General features: G+C 40.9%; 2 protein-coding genes and 1 long non-coding RNA gene across 10 annotated transcripts in view; 1 reads left to right on the top strand and 2 right to left on the bottom strand.

The window, feature by feature from the left end:
* Positions 1-14,174, top strand: part of POF1B (POF1B actin binding protein) — a 43,926-nt gene extending 29,752 nt beyond the window's left edge. Inside the window, exons 8-15 of the mRNA XM_081180185.1 lie at positions 631-723; positions 1,771-1,884; positions 2,089-2,241; positions 4,940-5,050; positions 6,062-6,190; positions 7,936-8,012; positions 9,109-9,223; positions 11,152-14,174. Coding sequence (XP_081036311.1) covers positions 631-723; positions 1,771-1,884; positions 2,089-2,241; positions 4,940-5,050; positions 6,062-6,190; positions 7,936-8,012; positions 9,109-9,223; positions 11,152-11,172 — 813 coding nt within the window. The 3' untranslated portion in view covers positions 11,173-14,174. The remainder of the gene's footprint in view (positions 1-630; positions 724-1,770; positions 1,885-2,088; positions 2,242-4,939; positions 5,051-6,061; positions 6,191-7,935; positions 8,013-9,108; positions 9,224-11,151) is intronic.
* LOC308579301 lies at positions 3,004-4,056 on the bottom strand. The gene is made up of 2 exons (XR_014004393.1): positions 3,648-4,056; positions 3,004-3,312 (listed from the first exon to the last, which is right to left on the bottom strand). It is a non-coding gene; the product is annotated as an uncharacterized lncRNA (long non-coding RNA).
* Positions 14,175-17,396: 3,222 nt separating the features above from the next.
* ZNF711 (zinc finger protein 711) overlaps positions 17,397-21,695 on the bottom strand; it is a 30,436-nt gene continuing 26,137 nt past the window's right edge. For all 8 annotated transcript variants that reach the window (XM_081180134.1, XM_081180139.1, XM_081180140.1 and 5 more), the window contains one exon: positions 17,397-20,188. In XM_081180134.1, coding sequence (XP_081036260.1) covers positions 19,011-20,188 — 1,178 coding nt within the window. In that variant the 3' untranslated portion in view covers positions 17,397-19,010. The remainder of the gene's footprint in view (positions 20,189-21,695) is intronic.

The raw sequence follows: 21,695 nt of genomic DNA, 5'->3' as shown, positions 1-21,695 counted from the left end.
AAAGTAACATACAAGAATATACTTTGTAAGGCGGAAACACTCTGCAAAAATGTGTACATTGGATACAGATTTGCCCATCTCTTACAGCAACCATAAGATTCAGTTCAGATCCTGATTCAGTGCTTTGGAAAACACCCTGATTTGCTTTGAAGCACTCCAGAGGCAGATATAGATTGGGTTCTGAATCTGAATCCCATTTCTGAAAAATGAAAAGTTATGCCTCTCTCATTCAATATTAAAAATGATGTAGGCTTTTTAAATTTCCCCATGATGTTGAATGGGCTATATTATTTTGCTTCTTTTTGGCAGAAGTTGTTGAAATTGGCTTGCCTTGTTTAGCTCTTACTAAAGAGGATAAAACTTGCTACTTGCCAGACAAACAGATGCAAGGGTGTTGTTGTTTTTTTTACTGGGCACCTTAAACTTATTTTATTTTGAATTAATGGGTTGTATCCAGTGTTAGTTCTACTCAGAGAAGACCAGTAGAAAATAATGGACTTTGCTAACTTAGGTATATTAATTTTAATGGGCTTATTCTGAGTAGAACTTAGTTGGAGTAACTAGATTATTTTGCTTCTCTGAAATGACCCTGAAATTTACTTCTCCTTTCTCCCCCTCCTTCTTTCCTAGATGAGAGTAACAGCTGATAAGTCAATGAGGCTTGTCCTTGCTACATTCAGCAACCTTAGAGAAGAGCTTGTTCATCTTCAGGATGACTTAGGGGTGAGTGGCTGTCCTGGTTAGTCTGTGTCCAAATGTATTTGATTAGTTCATCAATTGGTATACAAGACTGGGATTCCCAAATCTACTTAGGGTGCAACCACCAGAATTGTTGCCCCTGCCCCTGCTTGCATGGCAGACCCTTCTACTGTACACTAACTGCTTTTGAAACCCTCCTTGATTTCAAAAGACCACTGTCACATGACATGTTCTTGATAAGCACAATTTTTCCTTTGTCCAATTGGGCAGAGGCAGTGACTTCAGCATTTCCAAATGAAACTTCATGTTAGCTGTTTCTTCTCAAGTGTTTTGTAGGAACTTGTCATCTTCATTTTGGGGTGATCAAATCAAAGGCTACGGATGCTTTATGGTCCTCTCTGAGGGTGACCCTTAGGCACGCTCTGTAGCAATTCCTCAGAAGCGAGTCCTTCGCTGAGAACTTGAGCTTGCTACCTCTCCTCTTCCCTTCTCTTCCCTTTTTCCTTTAATGCTGTTTCTTTTAGATATGTGGGCCTTGTTTTATTTTTTTTATTTTTTTATAATATTTTATTATGTGGGCCTTGTTTTAATTGATTGCATATAAGCCACTCTGGGAGCTTCTTCAGCCGAAGTGCAGAGTACAGATGTTATCTAAATAAGTAAATAAAATACATACCAAAAGAGAACTCTTGCCCCCCCCCAAAAGGTTCCTAGTCCTCCCAGCTCTTTTTGGGGGATATAGTCCCCTTGGACCAGTATGTGACTGAGCTGCAGTTGCTGATGGAACAGTAGTATGTGCCCCTATTTTGCTGTCCTTCAAACTGTGTTTTTGAACCGCTTCCTGGCTACCATCCAAATCACCTGAGAGATTTTTAGCTTTGGGCCCAGTAAGGAGGAGTTTCAGGTTTGTCTCTACACATTGCAATAAGCATGTTAGTTTCCCCATTAGAATTCTTGGTCCTGCGCATCCACCATCATAGCAGCATAGGCCCACCTGAATTTTCAAAATTGTCATCTGAATTTTCCAAAAAAAAATAATTCCTTTTCATAATGAGCATTTTGCTTTCACAGAAACTGGAAACTGACAAAGTGCTGCTTGAGAAAGACCTGGCTTTTAAAGAGTCCCAAGTAAAGGAGTATGAAACCCTTCTGGAATCGGTGCGAGAGAATAATCGCCAACAGCAGGTAGGTTTGCATGCTTATCAGACTGAAACAATAAATCTCAGTGGACCTGAGTTGAGCCTCAGGAGCATGTGGCAATGTTAAGAGTGCCTGCCCTGAGGATCAAAGTACCTTGGTGGTAGGGGGTATGCAAGGTACAGCATTCCCAGTGGTAAATTGGCCCCAGGTTGTCTAAGCTTACCTGCTTCCTGCCATGTGTGTTCACAGCAAGCCCTCAGGGAGTACACTCTGAAGTGCCGCTCGCTGGAAGAGCAGCTCCTCTCTCTCCGGCACAACGACGGAGACCGAGAGTTCCGGCTGAAAGACCTGGAATACAGCAAGCGAGCCTTGGAGCAAGAAATCCAGAATCTGAGACTCCAGGTAAAGACTGGCCTTTGTTTCTATTTAACATGTGGCCTAATGACGAGTGACTGGGCCTCCCCAGCCTTAGTTCAGTAATCTAACCCAGGCACAGGGAACCTTTTATTGTTATTTTTTGTCCTGCCAAGGGCCTCATTCACTTGGAAGGAATGAGGGTCAAGGGTTGTGTGCTGGCACTGGGGGGGGGGGGTTGGCAAATGCCAATATTGGTAGGTGCTGGAGCCCAAAATGGGTGGGTCGCCCTTTTTGCTCTCTCATGCGCTTTCTGCTGCTCCCTTCTTAGGGACAGAGGAGTGCTGCCTTGAGCATAGGCCCGTCCAGCTCAATATTCCCTGCACTCAAATTTGGAGCTATACTTGACAATCTGATAAAGTTGACAGTGTTTACTTTGACTTTGTGATTTTAACTCACTTGCAAAGTACTCATTCTGCGTGCCTTATTTCATAATTTTGTTTTTCATCTTTTAACTTTTGTCTCATTCTCTGTTTTATATGCATTATAAAATGAAATACTGATAATAAACTTTGCAGGGGGGGGAATGCTGCCCACACTGACTGACAGCAGTGCTCCAGAGTTTCAGACAGTGGCACCCCCAAGCTTTATCTGAATGGGGTGAACGTTGAATCTGAGATCTTGAACATGCAAAGAGAGCCCTCCTCTCTTTCTCATTCTGCCACCCCGTTTTCTCCCTCGTTGGCACCCACATGAAACTGGGCTTGAGAGCTGCATGTAGATGAGAGGCTTGAGGTTGCCCCCCTGTGGTCTAAGGGCTATGCTACAACCATGAGCCAGAAATCAGTGAATACTTGCCGTTTTCTGATCAAACCAGCAAGATAGGCAGGATATGCAGAGAAGCCTTTTACGGCCTTCTGGTGATGAGAATTACACCATCCTCTGCATAAGAACATAAGAAAAGCCTGGCTGCTTGATCAGGCTAATGGACCTTCTGCTTCAGCATCCTCTTCTCAACAGTGCCCAGGTCTAGGGCTTCCTGGTTCTAGCCACAGGAGCTTCTGATGCCTCCAGTTAATTAAAAAAGGGAACATGGTGTGGTTTGAAAACAAGTAAAATCTACAGTGGTGCCCCGCAAGACGAATGCCTCGCAAGACGGAAAACTCGCTAGACGAAAGAGTTTTCCGTTTTGGAGGTGCTTCGCAAAACAAATTTCCTATGGGCTTGCTTCGCAAGACGACAATGTCTTGCGAGTTCCTGCGGGGTTTTTTTCCTCCCCCCCTTTTTCTAAGCCGCTAAGCCGCTTATCAGCTGATCCAATCAGCAGATAAGCCGCTAAAAGCCGCTAATAGCGCTAATCCGCTAATCCGTCAATGGGCTTGCTTCGCAAGACGAAAAAACCGCTAGACGAAGAGAATCACAGAACGGATTCTTTTCATCTTGCGAGGCACCACTGTATCTTGGAGAACCCTTGACAAACTGCTGCTGGTCAGCAGGCAGTTCTAGGCTGCATGTAGCAATAAAAGAAGGTAAGAAGAGCCTACTGGATCAAGCCAATAGCCCAACTAGTCCAGCATCCTGTTCTCACAGTGGCCAATCAGATGCATGCGAGAAACCCACAAGCAGGACCCAAGCTCAAGATCCTTCTCCCCTCGTGTGGTTTCCAGCAACTGGTATTCAAAAGCATCACTCCCTCCGCCTGTGGAGGCAGCCATCTTAATTGACAGCCACTGCCAGGGATAGCCTTTATCCTCCATGAATTTGTCCAGTCTTCTTTTAACATCTTCCAAGCTTGTGGCCATGACCACCTTCGTTGGGAGGGAACTCAGTGAGTTCAACTATGCACCATGTGAAGAAAAAAAGGTAAAGATGGTCACTGTCTCTTCGAGCTCCTGCCGTCGGGATGGAGATACAGGACGATGAAGACAAGAACAAGCCGTCTTAAGAACAGCTTCTTTCCCAGAGCGATCTCGGCCCTGAATGGGAAGCCTGGACTTTGAAAGTCATCTAATCTTCCTTGCTGTTTTATACTGTATTGTTTTAATTAGTGTTTTTATAGTTGATTTGATTTTGTGTGGAGTGCCCTACCTGGGTGGGTGGAGCAGCCAAGTAATTTCGTTGTCCCCGAGAGGGGGCAATGACAATAAAGATATTATTATTATTATTATTATTATTAAAGGGACCCCTGACCGTTAGGTCCAGTCATGGACGACTCTGGGGTTGCAGTGCTCATCTCGCTCTATAGGCCGAGGGAGCTGGCATACAGCTTCCGGGTCATGTGGCCAGCATGACTAAGCCGCTTCTGGCGAACCAGAGCAGTGCACGGAAATGCCTTTTACCTTCCTGCCAGAGCGGTACCTATTTATCTACTTGCACTTTGTCGTGCTTTTGAAGTGCTAGGTTGGCAGGAGCAGGGACCGAGCAATGGGAGCTCACCCCGTGGCGAGGATTCGAACCGCCGACCTTCTGATCGGCAAGCCCTAGGCTCTGTGGTTTAACCCACAGCGCCACCTGCATCCCTTTTATGTGAAGAAGTACTTTCTTTTATATGTCCCGACTCTTCCAACGTTCAGTTTCCTTGGGTTTCAACCCGTTCTAGAGATGCGAGAGAGGGAGATGAAGGAAATTTCTTTGAACATCAGTTTTGTGACGGAGCTATTTCCATGGTGGTGAAAGTGACCCTTCTTTTTATCATCTGTGCCATTTGCAAAAGTCAAACTAAATTAAGCATTTTGCTCTTGCACAGGCTTCCTCTAACACTCCAGGCCAGACCACCGTTGACGAACTATCCAGCCGCTATGTGGAGATGATCAACCAGCTTAGAGAGGATAAGGACAGGGAGATCCGCAACCTCAGGGTATGTCAGCTTTCCTTGTGGGAAACCACAGGGGGAGAAAGTCCATATCGAACCTCTCCAAGCACACCTCTGTGTTTGTACAGCTCAGAGCCACAGTGAGTGTGGCATCGGGAAATCAGTGATTGAACTGCCTGCTTTCTAAAATTATTCCTACTATTAAAAAGGTTAATGACAGCCACTGGGATGCTATTAACCTTTTTAATAGTAAGAATAATGGGCACTAGCAGTGTTGTTTAGCCCTGTCCCTTTATATCATTTTTGCCTTTTAAATTGCCCTCCACCTGAAGCTGCTACCTGCTCCATGGAACAAATAGCAGCTTCAAGGAAAAGAGATTTTAATCGGGGGTGCAATGAGCGAAGTGGGTTGACCCCTTCCATATGCACAGCCCCAGTCAGTTTTAAACACACAGTTACTATTGCACATTAGAAAACCCAGAAGGACAGCTGAACCACAAATCTCCCGATGTCACTGGGGGTGTGAAAATTCTTGTCGCTCGCTATGAATGCTGGCAGTAGCATCTTATTAATAGTTGTTTTTATTCTGAGGGTCGTAAGCTCTGGGTGGGTGTCTTCGGATCCAAAGGGTGAGGTATTTTTATTTAGATTAATTTGTTTTTTATTGTATCCTTTGCTGAAAGTTTCAATGAAAATACATTTATTTATTTTTTTAAAAAAGGGTGGGGTACCAGTATTTTAATAAGCAACAAAATAAAGAGTACCAGTGTTAAAAAATAAAATTTAAGTTAGTAGTTTTGCTTGTTTTTGCAACAACAACCCTTTATGAAAGGGGGTTAGTATTATTGTAACCACACTGCAGAGGAGGTGAGATTCATAGTGGAGACCCCCTGCATTTGCTCTGGAAATCCTGGCTTTCCCATATTCTTCAGTTCCATTCCTTGACTTTCTATCGCTTGACTTTTTTAAAAAAAATGTTTTCTTTTTTAAAAAAAAATCTGTATCTGAGTTACTTTTTTGAGACTCAACATGTGACCTGCTGTTCTTGTTTTCTAGTCCAAATTATGTGAATTCCAGCGGGATTTTTCAAGGAAGCAGGGGAGTGACACTGACCTCCAGATTAGACTGCAAGACCTGACTTTAAGGCTGGAAGAGAGAGATGCCACATTGAAGCAGTTGGAAGATGTAAGTAGTGCTGCTTTGCAGACCGTGGTGCAACGGGCAGTGGTTTGGAACTGCCCAGGCAGTCTCCCCCACTTTTATTTTTATTATTATTAAATTTCTTTACCAACCTTCATTCAAGGATCACAGGGTGGTTCACAAGATAAAAACACAAAAATACAGAACATGGTAACAGACCGAAACAATACCCCGCCCCCAGTTCAAAAGACCATAGGTGGTTTAATTAGCCAAAAGCTACGTTTTAGGAACATAGAATCATAGAAATGTAGAGTTGGAAGGGGCCACAAGGATCCTGTAGTCCAATCCTCTGCAATTCAGGAATCTTTTGCCCAACATGGGGCTTGAACCCACAACGCTGAGATTAAGAGTCTCATGCTGTACCGACTGAGCTATCCAGGAAGCTGCCTTCTCCTGAGTCAGACCATTAGTCTGTTGCTTGGCTGTGGTACACCATTTTTCAGGGAGGGGTATCTCCCAGTCCTACCTGGAGATGCCAGGGATTGAACTTGGGAACTTCTGTATCCAAGGCAGATGCTCTACCATGGAGCTATGACCCTTCCCAAAGAGAAGGTTTTCCTGCTGCCTCTCTTGATTCCTTAACACAAGCAGATAAATCAAGGAATAGCCCATGTTGCATGATTTGGAGTGTTTTCATGATAACTGCTCAGTACTTTGAGTTCCCAGCCTTTTATTTGTCTACATGCTCAGCAACACACGGTTTGTACACCTGCATGGAGGTTGACAGGCACACCAGTACAGAGCAGAAGTCTCAAGAGTTTTCCATTTCTCCAGTCTGCCGCCTTCTCCTTCCTTGTGAGATAATTTGGCATTTAGTAAGCATTCTGTAAACACACATATCCATCCTTGGCTCAGTGATAGAGCATCTGCTATCACAGAGGAAATCCCAGGGTCATTCTTCAGGCAAGACTGGGAATGTTCCCTATCTGAAACCTTGGAGAACCATTGCTAGTCGGTATTGATTAGTGTGGCACCCAGCTTAACACCCCAAACTCATAACAATACTGAGGCAGATGGGCCAATGCTCTGGCTTGGTCAAAGGAGCCCAGTTAAGAATGTTATTGATCTAAATGTGTTGAATGATACAAGCAAAGCCAACTAAGTGATGCAAACAGAATACCACTATGTAAACAATGCAGCAGTTTTCCAAACAACACCCAGTGAAATCTCCAGGATTCAAACTCATTTTGCACTTGTTCAGCAAATGGGTGGCAGCTATTAACCTCTTATTGCTTTAATTTCTTCTTCCTGTTAAGGAAATGCTGTTGCTGTGAACCCTGAAAACATATTATTGTAAAAATCACCCACTGCATAATATGGAGTATACAATATAAGACCATGGTCCAAAATAGAAATGGAATACCTATTGAATTATATTATACATGCATCTCAATGCAACCCCTGATGTTCCCAACGTGCCTTAGTTTGCCCGGTTCAGGCATGTGTGTGTGTGTATCAGCCTACTAAGCCCAGAAATACATAGGTCTTGTGCCTCCATCCTCAAGCCATTCCTTCCTACTTCTTCTTCCATTCAACATTTCCTGACTAATTAACCATAGTTCAGCGACCTCTTGATCAATATCCCAATATGAAGTGTTCTTTAGTCATGACAAGCCTCTACCTTTCAAAGAGCTGGATTTTACTTGTGATTGTCACTGTGTTAATGCCTTGATAAAGATTTTGAGTGAAATAGCCTTTTTAAAAAATAAATCTCTCTCTCTCTCTCTCAGGAAATCTTCAGATTGAAGCAAGAAAAACTAGCAAACAATTCATCCCAAGGAGTAACAAAGACTATCATCACTAAAAAGTAAGGGCACTGCATGCAACTCTTTTTCTTTCTGACTGTCTGTCTCTCTTGTGCTGCAGGTGTGTGCAATGCTTTACAGCAGGGGTGGGGAACCTTGAGCCCATTTGGTTCTCCATTTGACTCTTGAGGGTGTTTTGGAGAAGCCACACTCACCCGCCCAAAACCTGATGCCACACATAGAGCTGGCACTTATCAGCTGATTTTCAAACCCTTGGGAACTCCATGCAAGGAATTTTGGCAGATGGGCAGGACATCCTACCTGTCAGTCATGTGATAATGGTGTCATGTGACTGGAAGGTGTCATGTGACTGGAAGGTGTAATATTAATAATTTATTATTTATACCCTGCCCATCTGGCTGAGTTTCCCCAGCCACTGTGGGCGGCTTCCAACAGAATGATGATGATGATAATAAAGCGATAAAACATCAAACATTAAAAACTTCCCTAAACAGGGCTGCTTTCAGATGTCTTCTAAAAGTCAGATAGTTTATTTCTTTGACATGTGATGGGAGGATGTTCCACAGGGCAGGCGCCACTACCAAGACGGCCCTCTGCCTGGTTCCCTGTAACTTGGCTTCTCGCAATGAGGGAACTGCCAGAAGGCCCTCGGAGCTGGACCTCAGTGTCTGGGTAGAACCATGGGGGTGGAGACGCTCCTTCAGGTATACTGGGCCAAGGCTGTTTAGGGCTTTAAAGGTCAGCACCAACACTTTGAATTGTGCTCAGAAATGTACTGGGATGACTGTCCATTTGTGAAATACAATATAAATCTGATAAGGATCTGGCTCATGGAGCCGAAAAGATTTTCATTCCTGACCTTACAGAACGTAAGAGCTACAAATCCCGGAGTGGTCAATCCCTCCTTTCAGAGAACTCTTAGAATCGTAGCTCTGAACTGATTGGGAGAGTGGGTCACCTAACAGCCCTCAGCACCTTTAATAATCTACTGGTCTCCAAATGCTTTGGGGGAAGCCAAGACTGTTGCCATGGTATAAGAGTACTTTAAATGTATTGTGCAGATCTGATGCCAGAATGTTTTGCACACTATATGTGGTATTAAAATAGCAATGCTGATAGATCCTTTTGGAATTCCAGGTACAGGAATCAGTATCCTATCCTTGGCCTCTTGTCTGATGACTACAATGTCACATCACCTGTAAAGGAATCGCAGACAATTGTAATTGAAAAAACTGGAGAAATGTGGAAGCAGGTAAGTCGTCCCTAGGCGAATGTTTGTTCCGAAAGTCACTTAAGAAAGATGTACAACTCCAGTGACTGTTTTTCTGAGCATTATTAATTCTCAGAAAGACAATTAATTTAATTAAGTAATATACTGCTTTGTGCCAAAATGGCTTCTAAGCAGTTTACAACTAAAAATCCATACATCAGTTCCGGCACCTCAAGGGGGGTTCCACTGCCATTCTAAGAGAACAAGGGTGGCGTTCATGGCGAGTTCTGGCACCTCTTTTTCTAGAAAAATAGCACTACCATGCATAATTAAAATGCACAATAAAGCAATTCCACTGAAGCATTCATACGCCTTTAATTAAAATGTAAATAAAGCAAGCCAGTTAAAAAGTATGACATTTAAAAAGCATTTAAAGCAATAAGATGTCAAGTTCAAGTTGTGGGCCTGCTTGCCTAAACAAATGTGTCTTCAGGACCCAGCAGAATGCCATGGGGCATTTAGTATTTCAGCAGGGAGGGCATTCCACAACACTGGTACTAACAGTTAAAGAAACACCTCTGTTATCATATGCCAATATTTATCAGGCCATGGCAAACTAACTGGGTTTCATTTAGTGGGTGGGCATAGTGGGTTCCCCACAGTTACCTTTTGTGAGGGATATCCTAGGGTTGCCATATTTCAAAAAGTGAAGATCCAGACACAAAAGTTGTTGAGTTGATTTTGGTTTGCCAAAGTTGTTGTGTGAAAAATGAAAAATTGGCAAAAATGACACTGCCAACATGGGTTGCCATATGTCCAGATTTCCAAAGACATTTTGCTGATTTCTTCCTGGACACTGCTTCCTACTACAGTATTCTGGATATCTCTGGGAAATTCTGGACATATGGCAACCCTAGGATTTCCCAGGTGTGGGCAGCAGCCCATATGCAAGATTTCTTCATGGGCAGCCATTTTGGATCAACATAGGAACTTGCTTTATACCAGGTCCATCTAGCTTGGTAGTATCTACATTGACCGGCAGCCGCTTTCCAGGGTTTCAAGCAGGAATCTTTCCCAGCCCTCCCTGAGGATTGAACATTGGATTATTTACATGTAAAGCTCTGCCGCTCCGCTACCACAGCCCTTCCCCCAAGCCATTGTCCTCAGACATTGTTTTCAGATTGCTGGATATTGTGAACTGGGTTGTAATCTGTGTCAGTGGCTCCCAAACTTTATAGGATGTGGCAGCCTGGGCTGGGGTGCTGAGGTGAACAATTGGCAGAAATCTGGGATGGCCCTCCCAATGGCATCTGTAGACAAGAGGTAGTGGCAGTGCGGGGAAATTAGGATATTTGGAGTGAGACCCAGGTTTTGCCAGCAAAGACTTGCTTGTCATAGATGTATCCCAGTACAGAAAAATTGTGCCAAAAGTTAAAAGGCGTATGAATCCTAAATCTTGAGGACAAGGTCCAAATCTTGAAAGTCTGCCCAGCTAGTTCCGTATACCCAATGGGACTTTAGGGTTGTGTTCTTAAACAGCAATTCCCCAGGCTCCATGGCCAACTGCTTTTGAAACCTTGGGAGTTCAAAAGCAGTTTGCAAAATGATTGCAGAAAGACTTCGTATGCAAAATCAACAACAACAACCCCAGCCAACTAAACCTACATAAGAGCAACATTTCCAATTAGATGTTTGAAAAGGGTGTGTTGAAGTTGCCCTTTGCATGCCAGACAGGAAATCTTTCATTTTTCAGTTGATTTTTCTTTCTTTCTTCAAAATGTCGCAAAGTGCCCTTTGCAGTGTTACAGTTTATTTAAACTGATTAGGGCACAAAACCATAGCTTCTTGCATTTGCTGTGTGAAACTTGAGCTTTCAGAATAAATAGCAAATAATTATTATTTTTAAAATCTAATGAATGTTTGCAGAGGTAGAGCATGAATGATAATGTGTTTTCTTTGTTTTGCAACAGGAGGCCTTTACGGCTGATTAAAGAACTGCTTCCTTTCTTTCAAGTATGAACAAGTTCCCTGGACAAGCCACAGCTGATCAGAGGAGTTCATGTGCAAATGAATGTTGTTACATTATTTTTCTGCTTTTCTTCTTCTCCTATTGATTTTTCAAGTCTGAAACGCAAAACAGTCACGGTTAGGGAAAAAATGTTACAGTCACACTATATAATGGTGTGTGTGGAATGGGGGTGTCTTGGCTTTAATTGTTCACATATGAGTGGTTTTCAAACGTTCTTCTTCCTCCAGTCTTAATTGTATTGGCTCATCAGCAGAGATACTCTGATGTGTCTTGAAAAGGAGTTTGAGGTGTATGAGTTCATACAAGGGACTGCCAAGTTTGTCCTCCCCATTGACCCATGGGAACAGAGAATGTCACTTAGAATGTACTCAGTTCACTGCAAAGGTGAGTAGCAATGGGTGAATGGTTTTTCAGGAAAGCTCATAAGATGTTAGGAAGCTGCCTTGTACTGAGAGCATTAGTCCATCTCAGTACTGTTTGAAGTGATTTCAGGTGGGATGCTTCACAGTCAGTCCTACCTGGAGAGGCCAGGAGTTGAACCAGTTGATCTTCTGCGTGCAAGGCAGATACTCTAGCACTGAGCTATGAACTGAGCTTTTCATCAAGGGATGCTTGTGTTCCCTCAAATGCAATGTGGCAACTACTATAGCAAATTGTCTTTTGAATGAATTCCCCACCCCCTACTGACCTGTTCTATAATCTTACTGAAAAACAGACACACACAACTTGTTATGCTTTGGATAAAATAAGTTTCTCCTCTCCCTCCCTCTCTCTCTTTTTTCGAAAAGTTCAGGTGTGCCACTTTTGAAATTAATCCATCATGCTGGATAGTTAGCAATGTCTGTGGGTTGACTTCATCACTTTGCAGTGCAAGGTCAATTGACAAAACTGAACAGTCAGGGTTGAGTTGTATATAGTAAACCTACTTGCATGATTTTCGTGGTGTCAAAGGGCAGGGGGTGGGGAGCCCGACATGCTGGGGTGTGTGAATTGACTAGAAAGGACCATTTCCTATGGTAGATATTATGGTCAACTTAAGTTGGGAGGTTATTAGCAGGTGTCATTCAGAGAAAATTCCATGATGCCTATGCCCATTTTTCAAGTGTGACTTGGAAATGGTGTGATCACACAGTGACCATATTGGGAGCTTTAAATAGTGCAGAAGTCATACCATGCTCCCCCTCAAGCTAATGCTAATGAAGACCCTCCAACTTGCCTAATCTGGGAAGGTCACAGCTATAGGGTAGTAATGGTGAGTTGTTGTGTTCACTGATAAAACTTGTTAGCCATGCACTTAAACCTCATTGATTTTTCAATCGGATAGAGGGGTGCCTATCTCCATTTGGGCAGTGCTCACTGTAAATAGAAAACTTGTGGGGCAGCATAGCAGGAAGGGTGTGTATGTCACTTACCCAGAATCAGCCTAATGATGTATTTGATGGCAAACACTCATACTGGTGTGTCTGCCGAAATAACATCATCTTTCCTGATTCACATTGGTGTTGCAGCTAGTATTCATGTGGCTGTTTAGCTTTTCCATAAGGCCAATGAGTGTTAAGCACAAGGATGTTGTCACCACTGCCATAATCACTCTTGCAAGGGGATGAGGTGGGCTGATAAAAAGAATAATGAAAATGTGCTTTCGAGGAGTGTGGCTGGTGATTGTTATATCCCAAGGCAGCTATCTTGGGACTAAGCTTTTAAGCAGTTATTATCAAATTTGTTTTACCAATTGTGACTGTTATTATTAATCTTGATAGCATATAATTTTCTGTTTTGCATGTAGAGCTTTTTGTTTTCTTGTTCAGTCCTCTATACAGTACTAAAAAAAAATGAAACAAACCCCGAGTTTTGCCCAGCAAAGTTGTTTTGTTAACAAAGTAACTCCAGTTTTACTCCCACCTAAAATATTGGAACTCTGGACCAGAGTAAACTGTGGTTTACTGTTGTAAATCATCTCAATTTCTGATCCACAACTAGCATATGCTTTCTCTACCCTTCAATTTTGCATTCCCAGGCAGGCTGCAAAAACAGGTTAATCCACCCGAAGCGAGCTTCCATTTATGCTTTGTTGGCTGCCATTATACCTTGCATTGGCCTATTTATTGGTAAACATGAGGGCAGCACCCAAAATAGAAATCAGAGAGAGACGGAGAGAAACAATCTGTAGGAGGGGAAAAATAATAATCAAGGTTTCCATTTGAAATGCATTAGGTATTTTCTACTTTTTTCCCAGAACTTTGAGATTTGCCTCTCTCTTTTTAAAAATCTTTATTTAAAAAAATGTTTTCCCAGATTCTGCAAATTAAAGAGGCATACCCAAGGAGCACCATCATTTAGGAACCCAATAAAATGAACTAAATTGGACAAGAGCACATTCCACACTCTTGAACACTCTTGATCTAGCTCTGAGGGCCTTCTGCCGATTCCCTGTGAGAAGTAAGGTTACAGGGAACCGGGTTGAGGGCCTTCTATGGAATGCCCTTCGATCAGATGTCATGACTTTTAGAAGACATCTGAAGGCAGCCCTGCTCAGGGAAGTTTTTCATGTTTGATGTCGTATTGTGTTTTAATTTGTTGGAAGCTGCCCAGAGTGCCTGGGGAAACCCTGTCAGATGGGCAGCAAATAAATAAATTATTAATAGTATTATTTTTATTATTAGTATTGGCATATTTCCCAATCATTTCATTAGAACACCAACTGGAGATGTTTGTAGCTCAACAGCAGAGTGGTGTTTGTTATGCAGCTACAAAATAACACTTTACTAGGTTTTTGTAGGGATTTGTTTTGTGGGTAGATGGGCGCTCCCTTCCCTCTCTTTTCCCACAGCGTGATGGATGTTGGTCATTTTGGGAGCTGACACATAACAGTCTGTATCTGTATCAATAAGCCCTTAACAGTTTACAGGGGGCAAGCCTACATATATCTTTGTTAAAACAAAATAAATATATTTGTAAGCTTGATTTCTTAGCTGTCGCCTGAAGTTTTTAGATTATTGGTGTATGAAGTTGGCAACTCTACGAGATGATAATATCAAGTATGAAATGTTCTTTTTAAAAGTCAATTATATTTTTTAATTGGGTTGGGGAGGATTCAAGTCCCCTGATTTTTTAAACATGTAATACATGTTCTTCAGTGCAGCAGTCTCTAGCAGTAATGGGCTCACTAATGAGCAGAACTTGCCTGCAGAGCGCATTTTTCTCCATTTCACGGGGTTTGCCATACACATATCATGAAATGCCTTTTTACCTGGAGCTTAGTTCTTCCCATTGAAGTATATGGGACAGGCAGCATCTATACATACAAAACCTCTTGGCTATGTGGAATAGCCAGAAGTCGCAACATTGCCTAAAGGGCTAACATAATGGACTTTAATATGGGGAAGAGGAAGTCATGAATGATGGGCAAGATGACCAAACCTTCCGGGCAATTATTGCTTTTTAAGAATGTAGTACAAAAGAGACTGGAGCTGCACTGAAATTCCTGCCAGGGACACAACAGGTCCCCAGAGGTTTTCACAATGCAAGCTGATACACTCCTAAGGAATCTTGGGGAAGCCATCTCATCTTATCCAGAACTGACACATCTAAAGCAACAAAAAGATAAGGTTGTAAGTCACAGCTCTGAAGCAATTAAGAAATTAAAGGACTTCCCTACCCACCCCTCACATTTTATTTTTACACTGTATTGAAGCTAGTACATAGAATTCTCCCAAGTTCAGTAGGTGTTATGGCACAGCCTAGAGCTATGTAGCTAACCTCCCTGTAGAAATATGATTTAGTCCTATGCTGATGTGGCTTCTTGGGCAAAATCACCCGTTTACTTCTCAACCTTTCTAAAGTTGTTTCAATGTGTGCTACTCAGTTCAAAAATGGTTAGGAGAGTAGGAACATGGCATATTCACTATTTCTCCCCTTTCACACACAATCCATTCTCCCTGATGGGTCCTAATTATGCATTATTCTGCAGGTATACTTTTGGATTATTATTTTTTTGCAAGCTAGGTGAGGAGGGATTTCTTTTTTCCAGGAAAATACAAACAAAAAATAAAATGAAATGATTATTTAAAAAATGAAACAAAACACCACAACCCAATGTATCCCAAAGCATTTTATCCACACTTTGCATCCTTGTTTTTTCTAAATAAACTATCTTGTGTGTACATATTTTTGAAACTCGGAATGTTTTGCTGTTACACACACCCATACTTTCCACAGAAGCACAAACTCCAATACCAGAATTGCTGCTGGAATTTGAATACCGGGGAATCCATATACTATTAGTGCTAGGACAAATGTCACCCTGTGGCAGAGAATTCACTGAACCCTGGTTTGGAAAAGCTAATTCAACTCAACTGTGCCTGCAATCCATGGCTCATGTTGCCCTGGGAAGGGAGGAGAGAACAGCTGCACAGGAGGGGAAGAAGGAACATGAGCCTGTTCCAGAATTCAAAACCCTGGCTGGAAGATTAGGAAAGAAGCTGAATCAGCGTCTACTGTAGCTTGTCACCACCTTTTTTGGAGCTCTTTTTTTAAAATGGTCATTTGTAGTTCCCTTGCAATTAAGATAAAAAGAAAACAAAGAATTGCCCATCCCAGTGTAAAGCTATATAACAAATAGTCATACGCTTTGGTCACTTATCAACAAGATTTTGAAGAGCCACCACAAGTAAGTGCGGGATGGATTGGGTAATAGTCTGGAGCCATAAAATATTTGAATGACACATAAGGGAACCAAAGGGTGCAAAGGCTTAAGCAAAGGTACTTTTTATATGCCCCACTGGATACTTTTGGAGGATACACCTCCATGTTCCTGCTACATCACAGTGAAGATCTGGTATCAAAAGTGATCTCAGTTTCAAAAGTGGTTTGCCAAGTGGGTTCTGTGCGGCAGCAAAATATAAGCCCAGGAAACATCTGGGAAAAGTTGAGCAGTAATCTGAATCTTGGCCTAGTTTGAAAAAATACAGATTTTTTTTTTTTTTGTATTGCATGATGAAATAAATGTGCAGAGATGTTTTGGAAGCTGCTATAAAAAGTCACTTTTTCATCAGTGATTTGGTCATTCTAAGGCTCATGTGCAAATTGGCCCTTTTCCTCAGCACATCTCACTTCTATGTCTCACTGGCTGATGAAAGGGAGGAGTTTGAAGGCAGAGTCAATTTGAGTATTGAAGGACCACGTTATGGAAAGCACTAGGAAACAAAATTAAATGTTAACATTAGAAACATGGACCAAGCACACACATCCTGATCCTAAATATGCTTCAAAACTTACTTTACAGCAAGTCTCACTTTATTGGCGCTTATTTTCAAGTTAAGTGAATTTAAATTTTAGGTGCAAGGTCACTTAATATAAAAACAGTACTGGGGTGTTATTTCATAATAAAATTTATGCACCCCCCCCCCATGCTGTGTGGCATTTGCTAAGCAGAGATATCATTAGTACTTCCTTTTTGGAGCACTCAGGCGGATGCAGCAAGCTGTTTTACCCTGCTATGTTTCTACCGGCATTGATCCAAATCAGGGTAGCTGTTCTGTTGCTGTTATTTTGAACAGCCTTGTTCCAATACTTGCACTATGATCAGAGTGCAACCATGGGAGCAAGCTGCCTGCTTCCACACAAGCCTGCTAGTAGTATATGTGCATGCACAAACTCACATACAGTGCACACTCAGGAGTGAGGTGATGCCATTTAGTCAACAAGTTCTTCAAAAACACTAAAGGGAGGGTGCAAGTACACTTGTTAACACAGGTACATACTGTAATACCACATCATAATGGAGCTTAAAATGAATTTAGTTGTACTTTTTGTCTGCTTTCAATATCACTGTTCCAGCTCTTAGTGAACTACTGCAGATTCAATGAACGGGCAATATTGGTTCACTCAATAGAATTAAAGAGCGGGCAAGAGTGAATATGAACACAATTTTTAAAATCACACACTAACAATTAAATGAAAAAAGTCTTAACCACCATCTTTTTCTGTAAATGAGAGTTCTGTTTTTGCACCCTTAATCAATTACAATTTTTTTTATAAAAAAATCTGACGCTTACTGTGATTGTGATTTACAATAAATCCTCAAAAACAGTGATCAGGATATCAACAATTAAAATTTGAACTAAATGATGAGTAAGCAAAACAAATATCTGGCCTGAGCAAGGAATGCAAACTTTTTCAAGAAGCTTGGAGTGCAAGAGATGCATTTTATTGTATGCTCATTACAATGAGTAACACATTTTGAAATAATAGTCCCACATAACAGTGACAATCTTATTTTACATCGTGTACATCATTTTTTACAGCCACATAAAACACAAGGTTTCCCAAAGTTAACTTTCTGAAGTTTAGAAATATAAAAAAAATTTATTCTCAAGGAACTGATTCTCATCTGGTGCAAAAACAAAGTATGAACATTATCTGAAACACAAAGCCACAATATAGTAGCATGAAGTAAAGTTACAATTTATTATGTGAACAGCTGTGTGCAAACATAAAGCAACTTTAAAAAAAAGTTTTTAAAAAGTACACATTATATGCATAACATTTATGAACAGTTTTTAATTATTAAATAGCCCTAGACCAGCTTGTTATATTAAGCGCCATTTTGATTTGCAGCATGCTAACACAAAGCATTGTTTAAAGGGATGCATATTTCAAATGTATACACTGTAAACTGAAGACCCACCTCCAAACTCTAGCGGCAGCATATTGTTCTGGTTAAATACTGCATATATAACTTTCTTACAGATTGAAAATGCATGTTTATAGTATGGTATATGTTTTGTATGAATTGATTAAAAGGTGCAATTTTCATTTCTATATGGAAAGATTTTTAATTTGCAAGGAAGGACCACAGTAGTCCACCCTTCCCAGGAACACTGCCCCCTAAGATTCCCTAGGCATTTCCAACTAATGTAATCTTGATACTCTTTTTGGAAAAAAGAAAACAGTAAAGTAGCAAGAAAAACAGTGCCAAATCATAGCACCAACAGCCGCAGCCATCAATTTTTTATTCTTTTTTAAAAAAGTATTATAATAATTAGATTGGCCAAAAGGTAATTTTTTTTTATATGTGCCATACTGAACATTCAACTGTAAAGGGAAATTATATACACACACACATCTCCAATCCTAGTACTGAACAACACCTTTTGAGCTCAAAAACAATGCTGTATTTTTAACACCATATCCTGCGATAACATAGGTCAGCAGCTCTAGAAAAAAAAAGTTTAAATATTGCTCATTGAACCTAAATAAAGGAAGGAAACTATGTTTCCTGGTGAAATGTGTGTTTGCTTTAACAACAAAAAAGACAGATCTCAAAATCTAACCAATTCTTGTTTCCCAGCACAGTTAAAAAATGTAATGACAAAGCAACTGACTTCTACCTGCATATTGTAGACTTGCCATAGCAAACATTTCAAAAAACTCCCACCCCCAGTTTTCATTAAGGATATAAATGGCGTTATTGATAAAGGGCTAAGATAACGGTCTTAGTATTTTCTTTAGCTTAATTATATATAACACTTTAAACAGAAGACATTCAAGGTCTCTTTCCGCAGCTTTTCAAACATTCATCTCTGCATTTTATAGTGTTCTTTAGGTTTTGATGAGCAACAATCATAGGGCTATGAGATCCCCTGTCAACCCTAATACTTTTAAAGACTTGTAATACAAAGAATGTAAAGTTATGATTTAATATCAAGCTTTGAAACCAGGAGAAACAGTTCATGAGAGTTTTCTTCCCCAATTAAGCAGATCACAGTTTCTAAACCGTTTTCTTCTACAGCTCATATATTACATTAGGGCCTCTTTGTGATGCCTCATTATATGCTGATTTTTCTCTGATGGTCTACGGAATCCCTTTTTGCAGTACTCACACCTGTGCGGATAGTCTTTTGTGTGTATTGATATGACATGCCGCTTGAAGCCTGATGCATCTGTAGTGCTATACTCACAATACTGGCATTGATAGACTTTCCTTCCACTGTGAGTCTTCATGTGCTTCTTCAGTTCCGTTTGTTGCCTAAATCCTCTCTTGCATCTTTTGCATTTGAAAGGCAGGTCCTTAGTGTGAACTGAGAGAATATGCCCACTAAGTACAAAAGGATCTGAAGTCTTAAAGTCACAGTGCCTGCACTGATGTACCTTTTTACCTTTATGCGTTTCACTGTGCTTCTTGAGCTCCGATGGACGGTGGAAACCTTTTTCACACACCTCGCATTTGTGAGGAAAGTCCTTTGTGTGAACAGATATTATGTGCCGTTTCAGGTCACTTGAGTTGGTGCTCTTGTGGTCACAATGTGGGCACTGATGAGTCTTATGCCCTTGAAACAACTCTGTGTGCTGCTGGAGTTCTTTCTCATCTGTGAATGCCTGCGGACAATGTTCACATTTAAAGGGCAGGTCAGTACCATGCTTGGTTTTGATGTGTGTCTTCAAATTGGACTGATCAGCACAACGGAAGACACAATGCTGGCACTGGTAAGGCTTCTCCCCTGTGTGGGTCCTCATATGCTTTTTGAGCTCAGAAGGATGGCGGAATCCTTTCCCACACTCAACACAAACATGAGGGAAGTTCTTGCTGTGAACCGCAAGCAGATGTCTATTAAGCAGTCCTTGCTCTGCTGTCTCATAGTCACAATATTTGCACTTGTGCAATTTAGGTTCCTTGTCCCTTAAGATCAGTTTATTTGAACTCAGTGGGCTTGCTTCTCTGTATCGCCTGGTGTACTCTGTGAATTCATGCGTTTTGTCAACTTTGTTGATGAGCTTATGGCTTTCCAAATGATTATGAAAGCTTACTTTCTTGTTAGTTGTAAAATCACAGTCTGTGCATTGGTATTTCTTCTTAATCATGTGATCTGGGTGGTTTTTCATATGCCTTTTCAAGAATCCCCTGGATTTAAATTTTTTCCCACATATGTGACAAGGATAGACGGTTAAGGGTTGTCCATCAGGACCTATTATAACAGCTGTTTTAAACAAACAGAAAATATTATGAAATAAATTGTAACAAGAAAAAGAATGATTCTGACATCAATGAAGCAGAACACAGTATCATTTTTTTTCAAAAAACACCTATCATGTAATGTTTTGAATAAAGAACAGAGCAATCCAAAAGTGGGAGAGTGAGAACTAAAGGCAGATTAATTGCTTTTTCCTATGACCAACTAAGTTCTTGCCAGCAGGGGAGAAAGTATTGGGCCCCAACATTTTGCCTTCTTAATGTTCCTTTCCTATGCTAGGATTTATTTATTTTTAAGTTTCCCTCCCACTGATTTCAATAGGATATCAGTGAAGTGGGAGTGGGTTGAATTCTGTGGATCCAGTCTCAGCACATTTGTGGAACATTCTTTTTGCCATTTTCAAAATCTGTGCTTCCGCAGTCTCAAAGAGGAGGCATACAAAGTTGGATCGCCCTCTTCTAGGGTCGACCTCTCTCCCATTCACTAAATCTTAAGAATCCTATTACGACTAGAATTTGTATTTATGGCTTATAATTCTTATAGTCTTCTCACTTTCTATTATTCAACCATATTTTCAATTCTTCATAATTTTGTCAACATATGCTGAAATTTACTGCTGATAACAATTAAACAAATCTTCACTTCTGAGGATTCACCAAGAGGCACTGAAATTTAACACTTTTACAAAAGAGACTGAGGAATGAAAGACAGTTCTTGTGTCCAAAGCTGAAGCTAAGAACTTCAAACTTAGCAAGCTTCTAGCTGGATAAGCTCAAAACACTTGTCATCAATATTTGGGCTAACAAGTATGGAGATTAAGTCCTAAAATAATACCGGAAAAACAACAACTTTACATGGATGGCTTTCAAAGACAACTGACCACCTCAACCAAAATTCCAAAGTCAGGGTAGTACAATATTCCAAAGTGAAAAAGTGTGGTGCTAGAAGGATGATGGTTAAGTCTATTTCCCTGTATCAGTTTTTGTTTGAAAATGGCGTGGGACATTTTTACCAACACATTAAGTTGGCTGGAACAAAAAAACTTCCTAATAAGGCATATTCTATGCACCCTGGTGTTTAGAAGCACACACAAACATCTCTAAGGTTTGGGTATTTATATGTATTCCTGGATAGTTTTCTGTTTGACATTTTTACTCCAGTATTTTACACTGGCTGGGGTAAAGAAGTACTTCTATTGAAAAATTCAGTTGATTTCCTTGGAATTTTTATGCGGAGACTTTTTATTTTTGTTTTCAGAAAGAAAACTGTAAATGTAAGGGGCTGAATTACCGAAACATTGATTTCTGCTGTGCAAATGACTATGTCCCATAATGACTACACTGTAGTCTAATATTGTGTAAATTCTACAATGAAAATGCACTGAGTGGTGGTTCTTTGCCCTTGCTGATTTTTTAAAAAATAAATCTTTGTGCTGGCTGTGCACAAGCTGACAGTGCAACACAACAAAGAATAATCTCTTATAAATTACCTTTTAGAAATTTCCAATCCACAT

Source organism: Podarcis bocagei (assembly GCF_964188305.1).
Source record: "Podarcis bocagei genome assembly, chromosome: Z".
Classification (NCBI taxonomy): domain Eukaryota; kingdom Metazoa; phylum Chordata; class Lepidosauria; order Squamata; family Lacertidae; genus Podarcis; species Podarcis bocagei.
The sequence above is the reverse complement of the archived record's forward strand: the minus strand, read 5'-3'. Positions and strand labels throughout refer to the sequence as shown.